Here is a 19,962-nt window from a genome sequence, read left to right as displayed (position 1 = left end):
CAACAAACACAGAATTGGACCCCATTCACAAACCCACACAGGTCAAAACCAGAAATGATAGTACTCACCATAACAGACCAGACAGTTTAAATTCCAAGCGGAGTAGAATAACACCGCTCATCGAAGACTCCACTGAGGATGTCACCTAGTGTGGTTGTGAAACACCTGAACAAAAACAAACCAGCTTGGTGAGCAAGTCAATAAACCTCAAAAAACTTTTCTGAATTTTATCTATTTGGAGCCATATCATCGTGATCAACTATTTAAACCGTGCTCTAGATTAAAATTTTCCATACCATTTATAACCTATACCCTTCAGGCTCATTGGCCTTGAAAGGAATTAGCCACAAGTTTTGCAATTTAATTAGATTACAATAGAAATCAAGAAACCATATCCAGCAAGTGTCAAATGGCTGACAGACTGACTATCATTTCCTGATTTACAGTTTGAATGTGAAATATGTTGATTAAAATTAAACCTCACTATATGTGAAACCATAACCAAATGATTAACTTACGAGGTTGAATAAATCTGGCAGCCATATTATAAGTTGTGCGTTTTCAATCAAGTATTAGATTGTACAGAAATTAAGTATGTTCTCTAACCCAGGTGCTGTACCATTTAATTTTGTTCCTTGTCACTGAAGCAGAACAATGAAACATTGGCAAGAGAGAAGAAATTTTCAATTATCACTGGGAATATTTGCAATTTTTTTCCTGCATTACCAAAAAACTCTACCCCCTCAAAAACCTGCATTTAAATTGCATTAGTGCATCTAGGCAGCTGATCATCCTCTTCAAAATCATCATTTCTTTTCCATTCCCAGTCCTATATTTGAAGGGGGTTCAATAATAAAGCTTTCTGCTTCAGCAAGGACTACAAGCATTTTACTTTGTACAATCTTCACAGTTAAGTAAAGGACCTGGCATTTCTATAGTATCTCAATACAATTCAAGAGGACGTTCAAGTGCTTGATAAACAAATGGACAACTTTTGAACTGATGTAGAAAACACAGCCAAATTGCATGCAACTGAATTCCAAGGACAGAAAATGAACGAATGACAAAAATCATCTGTTTTTGGTCTAGGGATCAATACTGGGAGTAAACTATGTTGCAATCAGTAGTATCTTTAACACTTACCCAATAATAGACTGGTTTAACAACCTAAAAGTTGGCACATCCAGTCATGAAACACTTCTTCAGTATGGCAGTGAAGCATCAGCCTAGATTACATACTCAAGTTTGTACTGGAGCTTGAATCCACAACTTGCTATTTCCCAAGGGCAACTATGCACTTAAGTGAGCCAAGCTGGTTCTTCTCAAAGGGTCCCAGAGTTCAACTCTAACATTTTAAAGACACTTGGAAAATTCATATTAGCAAGGTTCTGGGTTTCAGCTTTCAAAAAAAAAATGAACAGATTCATGATATGCGACTTCCAAAACGCTGGTAAATATCATAACTATTTTCATGTAATTAGAATTAAATATTCAATGCAAATCACACACTTTTTTGGACAATTCTGCAAAAACTAATATTTGTAGGGTCTTTGTCATTAAATATAGAACTCTAGAACACATCCTTTATCTGTTATTATTCTCCTAAAAATTTTCAAAGTATCTAATTCTTGTACCAGAGTCAATAGCTTTCTTGTGCATCAAAGCACTAACTTGACACCTCAGTTTCTTTTAGCTAGATGCAATTTATTTCAAAATTCATTCACTGCATGTGGACAACACTGGCTAGGCCAGCATCTATTGACCATCATTAATTGCTCAGAGAACAGTTAAGAGTCAACCATATTGCTCTGGGTCTGGAGTCACATGTCAGCCAAACCAGAGAGGGATGGCCATTTCCTTCCTTAAAGGGTATTAGTGAACCAGGTGGGTTTTTTCTGACATTCGACATGGTTGCTCCTAATTCCAGGTGTGTACTGAATTCAAATTCCACAATCTGCCATGTTGGGATTTGAACCTAGGATTCTGGATTAACAATCCAGCAGTAATACCACGACGCCACTGCCTCTCCATTTGCACATATTTCAGCACATGCACATCCACATGCACACTTGTTTAGATAAACTATAATGTAAGTTACTGGAAGGACATTGCTAATCTTCGGATTTTGTAAAAGACAGAGGAAAAAGTAAAATTGAGGTATCTAAAGTAGTCAGGGAGAGCAGATAACATCACACCTAAAAGATGCCTAATTTGTTTTGAAAAGGGATTCTGCACCAATACCTCTTCATCTCTGTATCTGTCTTTGCAGCTGCTTTTCCAAGTTCAATCCCAGCTTTTGAATTCTTTCTGTCTAGTCCAAATCCACGTTTGCCTAAAACCTGACATGTTGTTCTTAGATGAATTTTCAATTCCTCTGTAAAGAAAACATTGGCTTAAATATATCACGAGACAAAGCTAACTATACAAACTCTATGAAGAATCTTTGATTCTTCTGCACAGGAAAACACCTGTTTACTCAAGGATATTACACCCTTTGGGGAAATTAGCTGAATTTTAAGCTGCATTCACACCATTACAATCACTTATACAAATTGTATTTACATTAATAGACAGCGAAATATCTTCTGCAATTTATCCATCAATCTGAAACGTGCACTTCACAGACTGCTTCAAACCTGGGCTGCATTATAAAATGTCACATCTACATCGATGACAAAGCACTTCAGGGAACTGGCTGCAACATTAAAGCAGTTAGCTTTTTTCATTTCTGGATCAGGAATTAAAAATATAGACAAAACCAATGGAACAAAAAGTGGACTCTGCATGGGGGAAAAAGAAATTCTACAAGAAAAACAAGGTCAATACAGCTCAAACTGGAAACAGGTCCATCACACAAAATTGACCCTGTCAAAGCACTTAGCCATCCTACGCAGTAATGAGAGAATTGGAATATTATTTTTCTGGTGCTATGAGAAGTGCTTTACCGAGTTTTCAATTTGTTTATAGGATGCGGACATCACCGGCTAGGCCAGCACTGAGGCAGAGATACCGTAACCAAGGCAGTACAACTGGTGCTGCATAAACAATCAAATAGCTTAATATACCATATCATGAACCGAAATCCAATTGAGAATAAGGCGACGTAAAAGAGATATGTAGGTCTCCTGCACGATACATAATCAACCATATGGGTCAGAAGTGAAACTATAGAAAGTTAGCACACAATACTTCAGGGTACGTCCTTGCAGCTCCACTAGCAGGAACTGATAACTTGCCATCTACCTATAACTTGGCATTGACATATAATAAAGTACCCTATAAAATAAGTTAAACATCTAATAAAACTGCTTATGATGTATTACTCTTCAACTACAAGATATGAAACAAAGGCACACAGTTAAAAATAGCCAGGGGACTCTGCATTAATACAAATGTTGCTTTGCATCACAATAAATTTTATGTGAACGTTTTGCTCGATACCAAATTAAATCAATGCATCCAAAAAGCCCGAGAGGAAACCAGGCTGCCTGAGCCAAGTTCATTCCATGACTCAGCTCACTGGAGACACACTTAATGGACATTAGTACAATTATCTTATCTCTGTCCTACTTAGAAAATAAAAATAAATTTTTCACTGCAGTTTACTGTCTGCTGGCTGAGCATCCCATATGGTAGCACAGAAGTAAAATAACATACACAGTTTCACAAAGGTCCTTCCCTGGTCCCTCAGATGATTGAATGGAATACCTCGTGAGGAACAAGGCAGGTCTGGTCACTCGACTACGATGAATCAATTGACTACAATACAAGTAGACGGGTCCTGGAGGGTGGCGCCGAACAAAGAGACCTTGAGATGCACGTTCGTAGTTCCTTAATGGTGGAGTCCCCAGGTAGACAGGGTAGTGAAGATATTTAGTACGCTTGCCTTTATTGATTAGTGCATTAAGTATAGGTTTTAGAAGGTCATGTTGCTGTTGTACAGGACATTGTTAGGTCACTTTTGGAATACTACATTCAATTCTGGTCTCCCTGCTATAGGAGAGATGTTGAACTTGGAAGGGCGCAGAAAAGATTTATAAGGATGTCACTGAGGTTGGATGGTCTGAGGTATAGGGAAGAGTCTGAGTAGGCTGGGGCCATTTTCCCTCGAGTGTCGGAGGTTGAGGGGTGACCTTATTAGAGGTTTATAAAATCGTGAGGGGCACGAATAAGGTGAATAGCTGAGGTCTTTTTCCCTGGTTAGGGGAGTCCAACGTTAGAGGGCATGGTTTGAGGTAACAGAGGGAAGATTTAAAAAGAATCTAAGAGGTGACTTTTGCACACAGAGCGTATTGAGAGCTGCTAGAAGAAATGGCAGAGGCTCGTACAATTACATTTAAAAAGCACCTGGATGGGAATATGAATAGGAAGGGTCTAGAGGGATAGTGGTCAAATGCTGGCAAATGGGACTAGATTAATTTAGAATAGCTGGCTGGCATTGATGAATTGGGCCGAAGGGTCTGTTTCCATGACGTGCAACTCTATGACTCTATGGTTCCATCACAACTCAACTTTCAACTCCTGAAAGAGCAAATGAGGATTTGTTGATGGAGCCCATATGCTTAGCCTGTAATGTTGCAATAATTGAATAGTGTCTCAGCACATTGTTATATCAAACATAACAATGTCAGTCAGCACGGCGGCTGAGTGGTTAGCCCTGCAGCCTCACAGCACCACCAGGGACCCGGGTTCGGTTCCAGCCTCGGGAGACTGTGCTGAGTTTGCACATTCTCCCTGTGTCTGCGTGGGTTTCCTCTGGGTGCTCCGGTTTCCTCCCACAGTCCAAAGATGTGCAGGCTAGGTGGATTGGCCATGGTAAATTGCCCGTAGTGGTCAGGGGTGAGTGGGTTATAGGGGGATGGTGGTGGGATTCTTCAAGGGGCGGTGTGGGCTTGTTGGGCTGAAGGACCTGTTTCCACACTGTAGGGAATCTAATCTAATCAAGAGATCACCTTTTGTAATTGTACTCTAGCACAAATCAGTATTATCAGCGCTGAAGGAATATAACTGCACATGGGCTTGTGAAACACAAATACCAGTGCCATGGGGAACAGTACTCTTAATCCTTGTTATCCGCAGATTCACCATCCACGGATCTGTGTTTGCGTGACATCGGCCCTAGGACCCATCTTTTCCCCTGATCATGTGGTTCTTCAGGGTAGACAGCAGAATTACGTGGTACTAGCATCCACACTTTTGTTATTCATGGGAAATTGTGCCCCTATTCCCCATGGATATTGAGGACTGTGTGTATAACAAAACACTGAGTAGAGTTAAGCTCGGCAAGCAAACAGCCACTTATCTCGGTCTAATTGTTACCACAGAGTTGCTATCATATATAAAGCTTTACTTCAGTTATCAAGAAGGAAAACTATAGATGCCAATTTACAACTTGTGGTTAAGGCAACAGCTTCACAGTAGCATTGTAAGGCATCAAGATTTAGTTTTCTACTTTCCAGCAACATAAAGCATATGGCTCAGAGATAATGGGAACTGCAGATGCTGGAGATTCCAAGATAATAAAATGTGAGGCTGGATGAACACAGCAGGCCAAGCAGCATCTCAGGAGCACATGGCTCGTGGTTTTAATTGTTCAGCAGGAATGTTGTGCATTGTAACATTTTTCTTTCATGTATTGAAGACATGACGCATGCCTTTTCTATATGGTATTTTTTGTATGAATGCTTTTTATCACTGACCTACAACTTCCAACCCTTTCTCTTGAAGGCGCTAAGTCTTGATGACTATAGTTCAACAGCAGCCAATAGCTAACTCAGCCAGGTGGTCATTTTTCCATCAAGGAAAATAGAGAGTATTAATCAACTATTTAAACATAGAAGACGTCACTGCAAATTTCTCACATTCATGATACATTTACTTTTCAGCAAGGATCTCTAGAAATCAAATAGGAAACAGAATTGGGATGGTAAGTAACATAGAAAATAGGAGCAGGAGTAGGCATTTCAAGCCTATTCTGCCATTCAATATAATCATGTCTGATCATCCAGCTCAGTCCCCTGTACCCACTTTCTTCACACACCCTTTTCCCTTTAGCCCTAAGACTGGATCTAACTCCTTCTTGAAAAGTGTTTTAGCCTCAGCCACTTTATGATAGAGACGTCCACAGGATCGCCACAGCCTGGGTGAAGAGATTTCTTCTCATCTGAGTCCTAAATTGCCATCCCATGTACTTAGACTGTGAGCCCTGGTTCTGGGCTCCTCAATTTTTGGAAACATGCTCCTAGCATTTACCCTGTCTAGTCCTATTAGAATTGTATAGGCTTCTATGAGACTTCCCTCTCATTCTTCCAAACCCCACTTAACATAGTTCAAATCGATCCAGCCCCTCTTTCGGCATTAATCCTGCCGGAATCAATTAGTAAATCTTTATTGCACTCTCTACATAGACAGAACATCTGTGCTCAGATAATAAGAGCAAAACTGCACACCATACTCCAGATGTGGTCTCACCAAGGCCCTGTACAACTACAGCAAGGCATCCCTACTTCTGTACTTAAATCCTCTTGCTATGAAGGCCAACATACCACTTGTCTCCTTCACCACCTGCTGCACCAGCCTGCTTATTTTCAGTATGAAAAAAGAAACACAGATGTGCCAAAGCCACTGAAATACCTCTGCTGCTTCCCCACCTAACATCACTTACTCACCACAAACAAAGAAACAAATCTGGTTTGTGTTGCAAAGTTGTATTTTGCCTTAATAACACAGCATTCAGAGAAGCTAAATCCAAACTTATTGCATCCTCTATGTCAAAAGGTCAAGTTTGTCAAAGGATCTCAGCCTACCCAAAAACATCCTCAGATCTTCTGACATATAAATGTTCTTCGTTTGAAGGCTGTGCCTTGTTGTATCAAGTGCCTGACCAAAAGATTTGTACTGTGTTTTGAACAGTTGAATAGATGCCACCACAGGTCTTAAATGCTCCACCTGTAATGAGAATGAATTGGATGCATTTTTACAAAACTAAATGAAAATAACAGTTGCAATAAGCATAAATTTCAACAGTAATTCAAGAAATGTAAAACATACAATAACACAGATGTCCACTGGTATGGCATATTTAGATTTTCAAAAAGCTTTTGATAAGGGCCTATACAAGAGGTTAGTAAACAAAATTTAAACCACAGTTCAGGAGAATATACTTTTAAGGATTAAGAACTAGTTAACAGACAAAAATTAATTATAGCAGGAATAAATAGGGCATTTCCAGGTTAGCTGGTGGCATCTTGCTAAGAAAAGTCACAATCTACATCAATGATTTGAATAAGGAGATTAAATTTAATATTTCCAAATTTGCAGATCAGACAAAACTAGGTGAAAGCGAGAATTGTGAATAGGAAGCAGTGACAATTCAAGAGAATTTGGTTAGGCTAAGTGAGTGGAAAACAACATGGCAGATGAAATACAGTGTGGAGAAAAAGTGCAACAACATTTACTTTGGGAGCAAAAATATAAATAAAAAGGTATTTTCTTAAAAGATGAGTGGTTAAAGAAAGGTGTTAATGTGCAAAGGTAATTAGGTGCCCTTGTTAATGAATTACAAACAGTATACATGCAACAGGTGTTATATTGGCCTTTATCACAAAAGGCTTGAGCATGGAAGTAAAGACAGCCTTGAGGCTGTACTTGGTGGACTGCATGCAGATTTGGTTTCCTTGCCTATGGAAAGATAAAGTACCTAAGGCTAGTAAAACAAGGGATTATGAAACTCATTCCTCAAGCTGGAGGGAATGTCACAGAATCATAGAATAGAATCATACAATCCCTACAGTGCAGAAAGTGGGCATTCAGCTTGCTGGGGAAATAAGAACAAGAGAACATAATCTCAGAATAAGGGGCAATTCACTTCAGACAGACAAGGAGGAATTGCTTTACTCAAAGTATATAAAATATTGGGAAATCTCTACCTTAGTGGTCAATCATTAAGTATATTCAAGACTGAGATCATTAGATTCCTATAAATTAAAGCAGGAAACGGTTGTTGAGGTAGATCAACCACAACTAGCTTGTACGGTGTAACAGGTTTCGGAAGGTGAATGCACAGCTTCTTGTTCTCACGAAAGTGAAAAAAAATTCAAACAGCAAAATAAAGTAAGAGTGCTTAAAATCACAACCCATCCCATTCAGAATCTCAATCAACAGTTTTAAATAAAAGAAAGACAGATGTTTCCACTCATGTAGTAAAATGGATGGAACTCAAACCAATCTTTAGAAGGAGCCTTATTGTTCCACTAAATGTGCCATAATTGGTTAATTCAAATTTATGTGGGCACAGGTGTTCTGGAAATAGGTAAAACATTTCTTCTATTATGTAATGCTTAATGGATGTGCTTGGCAGCAAAGCATCCTTAAGATTACGGTCCAATTCTTGCATAAATAAAATAAAACAACAAAATGTCAATTGACGTACTACCATCACAGTTAGTCCAGAACAAGAGAACATGGGCTTAAGGTGAGAGGCAAGATCTAAAAGGGACCTGGGAGGCAGGAGGCAGGTGGGCTTTTTAAACACAGAGGTTGGTGTGCGTATGGAATGAGCCTCCGGGGGAAGTGATAGAAGGGAGTACAACTACAACTCTTAAAAAGACATTTGAGCAGGTACATAGATAGCAAAGGTTTTGTGGGGTATGGGCTAAAATAAGGCAAATGGAACAGTTCTGTTCAGAGAACCTGGTCGGTATGGACAAGTTGGGCCAAAAGGTCTGCTTCCGTGCTTTTTGATTATATAACTCTATGGCACTAGCTCATAAGAATGATATCAATGTAGTCTCTGTGTTAAAAAGCTTGACTCGATGGCAGCGATGTAATACAATCGGAAGAAGAAAATTAAGTTACCATAAGCCTCTGAAATAGTAAAGGCTATTTATGGAAAATGTTTGAAAAAAATACACACAATCTATATTCGAGAAGCTATATATTTTATCTACTTTTATTTTAGTAACTTTTATCAGTGCAGCCTATGTCAAGAGCCTGAACAGAAAATCAGGCCCTCTGTAAAATGAGTTTTACAGTTTTGTTTCGTAATTTTGCTCATTCCCAACTTAAACAGTAAATTGAACTAAAACTTTCTTCCAGGCTTGAGCAGGACCAAACAAGTTTTCTACAGGACAGGAGATGAAATTGTCACTTAATAAAATAATCTGATCTAGTTTTGTAACTGCTAGAAAGCTCATACTTAAAGGAAAGCTGGAACAGACTGTAGCTGAAACAGTGTGCCCCAAACCTGGGGGTTGGATGAGAAAGGGAGTTCAGTGAAGTGGAGAGGGAGGTGCTCCTTTCTTTTCCTACCTTTATCAGCCTCCAGGAAAGCAGGAATTGAAAATTGTACCAGGGGACAAAAAGTTACTGAGTTTAGCAATATGAAGTCTCCAACTCAAATAACATTCGATAAGCATAAAAGATGCTATCACAGGGAATCAGGCATGTGATTTTGCTCACTTACTGTACCTTTAAGTCAAGGAACTATATTGGCAATTACAAAAAAGGTCATTACTATTAGTAATATTTACGATTAGTAAAAAATCTTACAGGGAGTTGTACGGCTTAGTAACTAAACAAAAGACTTAACTAAGACACAATAAAGATAGGAGGATAGGTGATCTGTTGTGTCTACAGAATGTGGGAGCTCCTGGATGCTAGCATGAAACAAGGCAAACTAGTCTGCAGTAAGAACTTTGGCTAAGAGTTTATGAGCTGGAGGCCATAAAGGTTACCAGAAGGTAAAACTGCTTCAGTCTTTGCAATTGTCCAACACACAAATTTCAATCAGCTTGATTGGATAAGAATGAGTGCTCCAGTGTGGACGCTAACTGACAATAGCACAGTATACAGTAAGCCATTTGCATTATTTTTGTGGCAAAAAGTGAGAATCCAGAGGGCTGTATTACTGCCTGGTGCAGGACATTTACTGACAGCTAGAAAAGGAATTTATTATTGGGAGGAAAAACAATTCCAACCATTGCGCTCCATTGAGTTTTAACAATATAAGCATGATGTGGAAAGAGATTTGGAATAGGTTGTATGAGATTCTAAACTCCAAATTAAAAAGTAGAACTTCAAGAAGTAATCATTTCTGCATCATTACCTGGACTACAGCTTCATAGTTAACAAAGTCAATAAAAACAGAAAATGCTGGAGAAACTCAGCAGATCTGACATCATGTGTGGAGACAGAAACCAAGTTAACATTTTGAGTCTGATATGATTTCTTCAGGCGAAGAAAGGTCTTTGGACTTGAAGTGTTATCTGTTTCTTGCTCCACAGATGCCACCAGACCTGCTTTGTTTTTATTTCAGATTTCCAACATCTGCTGCATTTTGCTTGTAACAAATTGAATAATGTTGATCCAATAGAGTGACTCTGGGGAATTAACAGTAGAAGTACTAGCTGGCAGATGAACCGAACAGTTTTTTTTGGCATTTGTCTTCACTGTAGATGATTAAGAGGGTGAGCTGGGGGATGCAGAAGGAAAGTGTGTGTGTGTGTGTGTGTGTGTGTGTGTGTGTGTGTGTGTGTGTGTGTGTGTGGGGGGGGGGGTGGCGGGGGAAGAAAAGAGAGCAAGGGAGGAGACGGAGAAAGAAAAAAAAGGGGGAACAAAGTAGGAGGGGAGGTGAGGGAGAGGAACGGGGAAGCAGAGAGAGAGAGGAGGGATGAGGAAAAGGGAAGCAGGAGCCCTGGGATTTGAGATCCATTACATTCCCCACTACAGACACTTGATTCCCAGTTTTCTTTCCAGTTATAGTGCCCTAATGAGCTGTTTGATTCACTATTTGATCAAGTTCAATTTGTTTTTTGTTTCAAAAGCACACTCAAATGTTTAAACTTGTGAAGTGGACATAAGGAAGGGATACAAAAGGTGTATAGATAAGTCAAGTGAATGGGCAAAGATCTGGCAAATGGAGGAGAATGTGGGAAAGTGTGAAATTGCCCATCTGGTCAGGAGACTATAAAAGGTACATTATCTGAATGGTTGCATAGATGCAGGTGGATCTGAATGTTCTAGTGTATGATTCACAAAGATTAGTACGTTGTACAGCAAGTCATTAGGAAAGCTAACAGAATGTTATTGTTTACTTGTGAGGACATTGAACACTAAAGTAATGTAGTATGCTTCATTTAGTCAGGGCATTGGCGTGACCTCATTTGGAGTACTGTGTACAAAATTATTTAAAAAGGACAGACATAAATGCATTGGAAGCAGTTCAGAATGATACTTGGATTGGGTGTTTTATGAGTAGAGAATGGACACATTATATTTGTATTCAGTGAAGTTGAGATAAGACTTGACTGGAACTCAAGATCCAGAGGGTACTTGACAGGTTGGTTTGGAGTGTTGAAAAATAAAAGGACTTTCTCATTTAAGACGGTGAGAACATTTTTCCCCCACCCCGCCCCTCCCCTCAGACGACTGATGCAGAATTTGTGACGAAGGAACAGCACTCCAAAAACTGGTTATTTCAAATAAACCCGTTGGATTATAACCTGGTGTTGTGACTTTTGACCTTTCTAAATAAGAATGAAGAGGGGTAATGTCAGGCCCATTTGACTGAAACATTGCGGGGAAAGGGTAAAAGAGTAAGTAATTAAATGAAACAGCAAAAGTTATTGTCCCCGGTGGCAATTAATTTCAGATAAATTTAAACGTCATTCTTTAAACTGCAGAATCAGTTTAAACTGTGCAACCAAAAGCGTCTCAAAATTATAAAATGCACCATAACCTCCTCCTCCCTTTTTCAATGTTTAATGTCAAGGCAAGTTCATGCTAACTCACCTGCTGCTCTATCATCCCATCTAGTTGCTTGCTTTTCTCCAGCAAAAGGAGATCCTGTTTCTGTTGAAATATTTCTTTCCGCAAATGCTGGTTTTCTTCTTCAATCTGAAGTAAGCACTCTTCTGCCCTTTCTTGGTATTTTTCCAAATTATTTTCCCTCTACAAACCGAAGAAAAAAATGAAGTGTGAAACAGGGCTCCTTACTTTGCCAACACAATTATAATTCTCAAAATTATTTTCAGTTTTTTGTCATCAAATTCAAAAGATGCTAATTTGGAAGGAAAGAATATTTTGTATTTCGAAACAAATCTGAGCACAGGCAAAGGTCTAGCCCAAAGCTCGCATTGGGTTCAAGTCCATCTATCTCAGAATATAAAATAAAAACCAAAAGAACTGCGGATGCTGTAAGTCAGGAACAAAAACAAAGTTGCTGGAAAAGTCAGCAGGTCTGGCAGCATCTGTGAAGGGGTAAACAAGAGTTAACATTTCGGGTCTGATGACCCTTCCTCAGAAGTGGAGTTTATATTCAGACTGGAAAAACTGCCAAGGTTGATCATAGGCCTCCTACCCTCCCTCGACCTCTTCATCGCCAACTGCTGTCGAGCACCACCCCCAGGCCTCCTACCCTCCCTTGACTTCTTCATGTCCAACTGTCGTCGAGACATTAACCGCCTCAACCTCTCCACCCCTCTCACCCACTCCAGCCTCTCCCCTGCAGAACGGGCAGCCCTCCGCTCCAACCCCAAACTCACAGACAAGGGTGGCGCAGTGGTAGTATGGCGCACTGACCTTTACATCAGCGAGGCCAGACGCCAACTCTCCGACACCACCTCCTACCGCCCCCTTGATCATGACCCCACCCCCAAGCACCAAACCATCATCTCCAACACCATTCATGACCTCACCACCTCAGGGGACCTCCCACCCACAGCCTCCAACCTTAATTATTCCCCAACCTCGCACAGCCCGTTTCTATCTCCTTCCCAAAATCTACAAACCTGCCTGCCCTGGTCGACCCATTGTCTCTGCCTGTTCCTGCTCCACCGAACTCATCTCCACCTATCTGGACTCCATTTTCTCCCCTTTGGTCCAGGAACTCCCTACCTACGTCCATGACACCACCCATGCTCTCCACCTCCTCCAGAACTTCCAATTCCCTGGCCCCCAATACCTCATTTTCACCATGGACGTCCAGTCCCTATACACCTGTATTCCGCAGGCAGATGGCCTCAAGGCCCTCCACATCTTTCTGTCCCGCAGGCCCGAACAGTCCCCTCCACCAACACCCTCATCCGCCTAGCCGAACTCGTTCTCACCCTCAACAACTTCTCTTTCGATTCCTCCCACTTCCTACAGACAAAGGGGGTGGCCATGGGCACCCGCATGGGCCCCAGCTATGCCTGCCTCTTTGTAGGTTACGTGGAACAGTCCCTCTTCCGCACCTACACAGGCCCCAAACCCCACCTCTTCCTCCGTTATATTGATGACTGTATCAGCGCCACCTCTTGCTCCCCAGAGGGACTCAAACAGTTCATCCACTTCACCAACACCTTCCACACCAACCTTCAGTTCACCTGGGCCATCTCCAGCACATCCCTCACCTTCCTGGACCCCACAGTCTCCATTTCAGGCAACCAGCTAGTAACTGATGTCCATTTCAAGCCCACCAACTCCCACAGCTACCTAGAATACACCTCCTCCCACCCACCCTCCTGCAAAAATTCCATCCCCTATTCCCAATTCCTCCGCCTCCGCTGCATCTGCTCCCACGATGAGGCATTCCACTCCCGCACATCCCAGATGTCCAAGTTCTTCAAGGACCGCAACTTTCCCCCCCGACAGTGGTTGAGAATGCCCTTGACCGCGTCTCCCGCATTTCCTGCAACACATCCCTCACACCCCAGCCCCGCCACAACCACCCAAAGAGAATCCCCCTTGTTCTCTCACACCACTCCACCAACCTCCGGATACAACGCATCATCCTCTGACACTTCCGCCATCTACAATCCCACCCCACCACCCAAGACAATTTTCCATCCCCACCCTTGTCTGCTTTCCGGAGAGACCACTCTCTCCGTGACTCCCTCGTTCGCTCCACACTGCCCTCCAACCCCACCACACCCGGCACCTTCCCCTGCAACTGCAGGAAGTGCTACACTTGCCCCCACACCTCCTCCCTCACCCCTATCCCAGGCCCCAATATGACATTCCATATTAAGCAGAGGTTCACCTGCACATCTGCCAATGTGATATACTGTATCCATTGTACCCGGTGTGGCTTCCTCTACATTGGGGAAACCAAGCGGAGGCTTGGGGACCGCTTTGCAGAACACCTCCGCTCGGTTCGCAATAAACAACTGCACTTCCCAGTCGCAAACCATTTCAACTCCCCCTCCCATTCTTTAGATGACATGTCCATCATGGGCCTCCTGCAGTGCCACAATGATGCCACCTGAAGGTTGCAGGAACAGCAACTCATAGTCCGCTTAGGAAGCCTGCAGCCCAATGGTATCAACGTGGACTTCACCAGCTTCAAAATCTCCCCTTCCCCCACCGCATCCCAAAACCATCCCAGTTCGTCCCCTCCCCCCACTGCACCACACAACCAGCCCAGCTCTTCCCCTCCACCCACTGCATCCCAAAACCAGCCCAGCCTGTCTCTGCCTCCCTAACCTGTTCTTCCTCTCACCCACCCCAAGCTGCACCTCCATTTCCTACCTACTAACCTCATCCCACCTCCTTGACCTGTCCGTCTTCCCTGGACTGACCTATCCCCTCCCTACCTCCCCACCTATACTCTCCTCTCCACTCCACTCCATCTTCTGTCCGCCTCCCCCTCTCTCCCTATTTATTCCAGAACTCTCACCCCATCCCCCTCTCTGATGAAGGGTCTAAGCCCAAAATGTCAGCTTTTGTGCTCCTGTGATGCTGCTTGGCCTGCTGTGTTCATCCAGTTTCACACTTTATTATCAAGGTTGATCGTACTTCATTTTTGCAATGGAAATATCACGAGATGTAGGAAGCCAGAGGAGTCCAAATAAACATTCTAAAAAGACGCGAAAGAATTTGCATTGTAGGAGAAAGCATCCAGGCTAAAATAGTGGGTGTAAAGGCAGCAGGAAAGGAAAAACATGGCATTTTGTACACTTCTAAATGAGAAATGGGACACAAAGCTTTTGGAGGTCTTCAGGGCTGTGAAAAATGAAGGTGGAGGAGCCATAAGAACACATGATTTAGGGGCATAATAGGCTATTCAGCTGTCATGTCCGCTCCACTATTTCAACAAAATCGCAGTTGACCTCAGCTCTTGCTATCTCCTGGTAACCTTAAACTCCCTTACTGGACAAGGTCATACCTAACTCCACCCTAAAAACATTCAACAATTTGACCTACATTGCCCTCCAACGACTCTCAACCCACGAAGAAAATAAGTTCCTGTCATCTCACTATTAAATCGGAGATCCCTTATTTTGAGGCCATGTTCCAGAGTCTCATTCCCACTTGCGGTTCTTGTCAAGTGAAAGGAAGAATAAAGATTTCTGTCTAAAAGATAAGATGAGATGGAACCCGAAGGTCAGGACCATTCTAAAATAACTGAGTTGGTAGTGCGAAAGAAATCAAGAGCCTGATTTTAAAAAAGTTGGTCTTTCAAGTAGGACCTCTATCAGAACCCTATTTTTTCAGACCAGCACAGCTAAGTACCACTACTACACTCTATTGGGACATAACCTGGAAATGCGAATATTCGTCCAATCACCCCATCTCACCTTAGAAGCCAGGTAGGAGAACAGCAATGCATCAAAATTGTGCACTTCAACTGCATCGTCTTCAGACAGTGTTGGAGACTATGTAAGAGAATGGATTCATTTTATAAAATGTAAATTGTGTCTGGAGAAGTCAAACTAGAGCAACACTTCTGAAAACTTTGATATACATTTTAAATTGTTGTAAACAATGATAACCATGCTTGGGGAACTGACCGTTATCCCCGAATCAATATCACCGAAACAAATATCAACACTAACACTGTTGTGAAATGCCTAATCTAAATCCAAACCTTTCATTATTTTATATATGTTTCATAGGTCATCTGTTCCCCTCTGAGGGGAAAAAAAGAAATGAACTTTCAACTTGGGGAAAATACTTGAAAGAACCAAACAAATAAGACCATAACTGTGTGGCAGAAAAGTTCAAAGAGAATTGGACAATTGTGTGAAGGGACAAACTGTACAGGACTATGGGACATAATTCAGGAGGGTGAAACTAGGTAAGTTGCTCTTGCAGACTGAATGGCCTCCTTCTGCACTGTAATCCTACACAAGGTTTTGAAATATAAAGTAATTTGGAACATGTCAGCTCACTTTGAAGCAATGAGTCCTCAAATTTTACATTTCTAACTACATCTCCAAAGTATAATAATAATATTACACCTATATAATCTTACATCCATCAACATAAATGTACAAGCGCATTTAATGCAGCAAAATGTCCCAAGACTCTGAGCAAGAACAGTAGAATGAGCCACAGCGAGTGTCAGGTATATAAAGAGATTTCAGATACAATCACCAGAATTCTGGTAAAGCATAATGAATAGTCCGCTTATTGTGAAAAGCACTGTAATTTATAGCTTTCTAGACAGGTTACAGTGAGAGACAACTTCCAGTTCTTTGATGTAATAAAGGCTACAGTTTCATTACTCAAATTGGTCGAATTGGGAAAAATGTAGGAAAAGAAGCAAAGAGAACTGCACAAGCAGTAACACTGAAGTACATTCTGATGCAAATGTATTGACAATATATTGATATCAGTAAGATAAATAAGCCGAATTACAGAGATGCCAATAAATGAAAAGTGTAGCTTCTTACCAAAACAGGTTCTAGTATGGAATTAGTACACTCTGGCATTTCAATTGCAGATAATTCAGCTGAAATCAAAAATGGGCAATAGTTCTGAATACTTTTATTTTCAAAAACACATTTTTATTTAAATATTAACAAAGGCACATCAACAGTTTAGAAGAGAGATGTTGCTGCACAGATGCAAAGAAGTAAGCCTCAAACAGTAGGTGGCAGTGAGTAAAGACACCTAAAATACTAGACGAGAAATGCCCTGAGTGCCCTGTGTTTATTAAGCCATTTAACTTTGACATGAATAAAAAGACGAGCTGCATCTTAGAAATTTTATGGCACAGAAAATGACGATTTAGTCTATCATGTCTGTGTCAGTTGATAAATGAACCAGCATAATCTCAAAGTTGGTGCTTTAGCTAATTTTTAAAAAAAGGTAAAACCAAATTTTACTCATCTTAAAATATATTCTAATATTGAGATTTTTCCTAATTGATATTTCACAAAACGCACCGAGGGAAAAGCAAGGAACTTGAAACAAATCCTGGAATGCACAGAAGAGGAAAACTTACGTTTCATGGCTGACAAATCCCAGTTCAGAGATGGCATTAGTGCACTTTCTTCAAGCCCTGTCGAGTGAAGGTCCATACATTTTTTCTTTACATTTAGTCCTGTTGATGTAAGTAAGAACAGATGAACCTATGATGATATTAGGCACAGCACATCATGCAAAGCCCTTGTTGCTATTTATTTATAGATGGGACGTGGAAATTGTCTGGTACGTATTGGCGACAGTTTATGTCCAGAGACCAATTAACAGCTTAAGAGAGAAATTTGAAGGTCCAGTTATGAGCTGAAAGGAAGACACATCAATATTTCGCCATGTTTCTAAAAAATCTGCATAAATGATTAAGGCAGAAACGATTAATTAAACATTTTCTTTTCAGAGGTAACTTGAACTTTTCTTTTTCCACTTTAACAACTGAAAGCCCCTATTTTGATATATTACTTGGTTTACATAGATACTCATTTCTCCTAGAATCAATGCAAAAGGTTTTGCCACTCTAGAGGATTGGAGTTTCTCCTTCTCACCCTCCTAATACTGGCATCCAAAAAGAGTTTTCCAAAAAGAGCTACAGCTAGCTGATCCCCTTCACTGCTTGTATCAACTCCTCTCGAGTCTAGTTTTCAAGTCAAATCCTAACTAGCCAGTGAATGATGGTCAGCATTTTCACTACTTTTGGTACAGGCCTGCCAACATCTATCTTTTTGCACACCAACTCTTAGTTGATTACAGATCATTCAAAGCCAAAACTGCAATGTCCTTCTCACCATGATACCTTGAGGGAAACCTGTAATAGCATCCTCTCGTATTAACAGGAAACACACTTATCCTGTATCCAAATAGAAATATTATCAGCTATCTCTATCACTAACTCCACCTTCGGAAAGAAATTACAGCTTCCAGCACAAATATTTATGACCCGATACCAACACTTTTGAGTTTTAGTATACTTCGAAACAGCTGTCATTATTCAGAGTTAACCTTAACAACACAACATATGTCTCATTTTGATCTCAATTAAACCATCCAGGTTTACCATCACAGAGTGTAGCATAGGTTACATTGTTTCCGATATTTAACTTGCATTTAAAGAAATGTTCCACATCACATCTTTTAAACCAAAATATATAGCCTTAAAACATAAAGCTCTCAATTGTAAGAGTGAACATATCCCAAACTGAAAATCAGGCTAAGATTTTGAATTTAATTTAAAACTAAACAATTATAAAACACAAACTACAAGGCAGGAAAATCAAACTGAAGATCTTTTTGTCGGGTGAATGTTTAAACTTATTGACCCACTGATTACAGCCACTTACGTTTTAAGACAAGCTCTGAACTTTTCTCAGGACCCTATTAAAGAAAAAGTTTAGGTTAGCTGAGTTTTTATATGAAATAGCTGTTGTAGGATACCCCATTTCTCAATGCATAGTTATGAGACATTTGTAGATTGGAGATTAAAAGTTTCAACTTCTGTTTCTGTAGCCACCATTCTGTCAGATATTTTCACTTATTGCTGTGATAAAGTTCTCTTCTCAAATTTAGTGCACAAGCAGCAGGTTGGGCTAGGGGATGACCATTGCCTCAAGTGAACAGTGTATGCAGCATGGAGCACCCATTAAGAAGGCCCTTCACCAACCACCCCGTCTGAAACCCTCCAGGGTTTTCGTGATGCTTCCCCCATAGAATGGCAAAACCAAACAGCAGTGGAGGTAGGCTGAAGCACTTTAAACAGCCAGCTGATTGGTAGGTGACCAAGTCACTGACGCATCCATCACTACAAAACATGCCGAGATGATGGCAAGAGAACAGGTCGTCCTTCAAATGCTCTCCTAGACAAGCCCTCCAATTATTGCCAATTGCACGAGCAAACAGCATTAATTGTTGAAAATTAAAAGCTCTGCTTTGTTTAACACTTTACTTATGTGACTACTGTAAAATACTATCACATTACACTGGTTTATTAAAGTTATATCATTAGCTGGTATTTGTAACTCACTCTGCCGACTATTGTTGATTACACAATTATATCGTGGCTGAATGTGAATGATGTTTGGGATCAGCAAGCACTGCCTAAACAAAACACACATTCCCTTATCAAATAAAAGCAAATGCAAAAGAAAAACCACCAATTCTGCACCTGTGTATTGGTTATATATGCAGGCACAAGGGAAAACAAGATCCTTTAAATTTCTTCAGGTGTCGGCTCAAAATGATCAGACACCCTTTTGGAAATCTATTGTTGACATCTACGAAGATGGACATACCACTTCTGGGGAATAGAAATAGCAATAGCACACATAACATGGTTAGAATAACTGAATGTCCCAAAGGGCTTCACCAGGAGAGGTGTAAAGCAAAATTAGACACCAAATCATACAAGGCGATATTAGAATAGAAAGCCAAAAGGTCACTGGTGTGATCAAATTGACGCAACCAAAATTTGCCCTTTGCCCAGAAAAGCTAACTACTAACCTATTATCCTCCCTCTAAATTAATAGTTAGATTTCTTCAAAGTGAGTTAAACTGGTTAGTAATGACTGTTCCTGTTTTCATAACCAACATTACAACAGCAAGGAAGAGGTCACTTCTTACCTTGTTGACCACTTTCTTTTTCAATGCTGCAGCTTCTCGAAATCGAGACGGTACTACTCGAGCCCCTACAGAAATAGGGAGGGAAACTTCCAAAAATTCAACTGCATTGTAGGTGATTTTTAAAAATTAAATTTAAAATATTAGGTAGGAAATTACTACTATGTT

The 19,962-nt window shown here is 40.7% G+C and overlaps 1 protein-coding gene across 5 annotated transcripts in view; it reads right to left on the bottom strand.

The window, feature by feature from the left end:
- Window positions 1–19,962, bottom strand: part of haus8 (HAUS augmin like complex subunit 8) — an 80,394-nt gene that overhangs the window by 33,126 nt on the left and 27,306 nt on the right. For 4 of the 5 annotated variants that reach the window (XM_048560053.2, XM_048560050.2, XM_059638502.1 and 1 more), the window contains exons 7-14: window positions 19,798–19,862; window positions 18,522–18,555; window positions 17,210–17,308; window positions 16,656–16,714; window positions 15,558–15,635; window positions 11,791–11,949; window positions 6,807–6,948; window positions 2,242–2,374 (exon numbers count right to left, since the gene is read on the bottom strand). In XM_048560053.2, coding sequence (XP_048416010.1) covers window positions 2,242–2,374; window positions 6,807–6,948; window positions 11,791–11,949; window positions 15,558–15,635; window positions 16,656–16,714; window positions 17,210–17,308; window positions 18,522–18,555; window positions 19,798–19,862 — 769 coding nt within the window. The remainder of the gene's footprint in view (window positions 1–2,241; window positions 2,375–6,806; window positions 6,949–11,790; window positions 11,950–15,557; window positions 15,636–16,655; window positions 16,715–17,209; window positions 17,309–18,521; window positions 18,556–19,797; window positions 19,863–19,962) is intronic. The other variant, XM_048560052.2, reaches the window with a different exon arrangement.

The sequence above is a fragment of the Stegostoma tigrinum genome, chromosome 30 (assembly GCF_030684315.1).
Source record: "Stegostoma tigrinum isolate sSteTig4 chromosome 30, sSteTig4.hap1, whole genome shotgun sequence".
Lineage (NCBI taxonomy): Eukaryota > Metazoa > Chordata > Chondrichthyes > Orectolobiformes > Stegostomatidae > Stegostoma > Stegostoma tigrinum.
The sequence above is the reverse complement of the archived record's forward strand: the minus strand, read 5'-3'. Positions and strand labels throughout refer to the sequence as shown.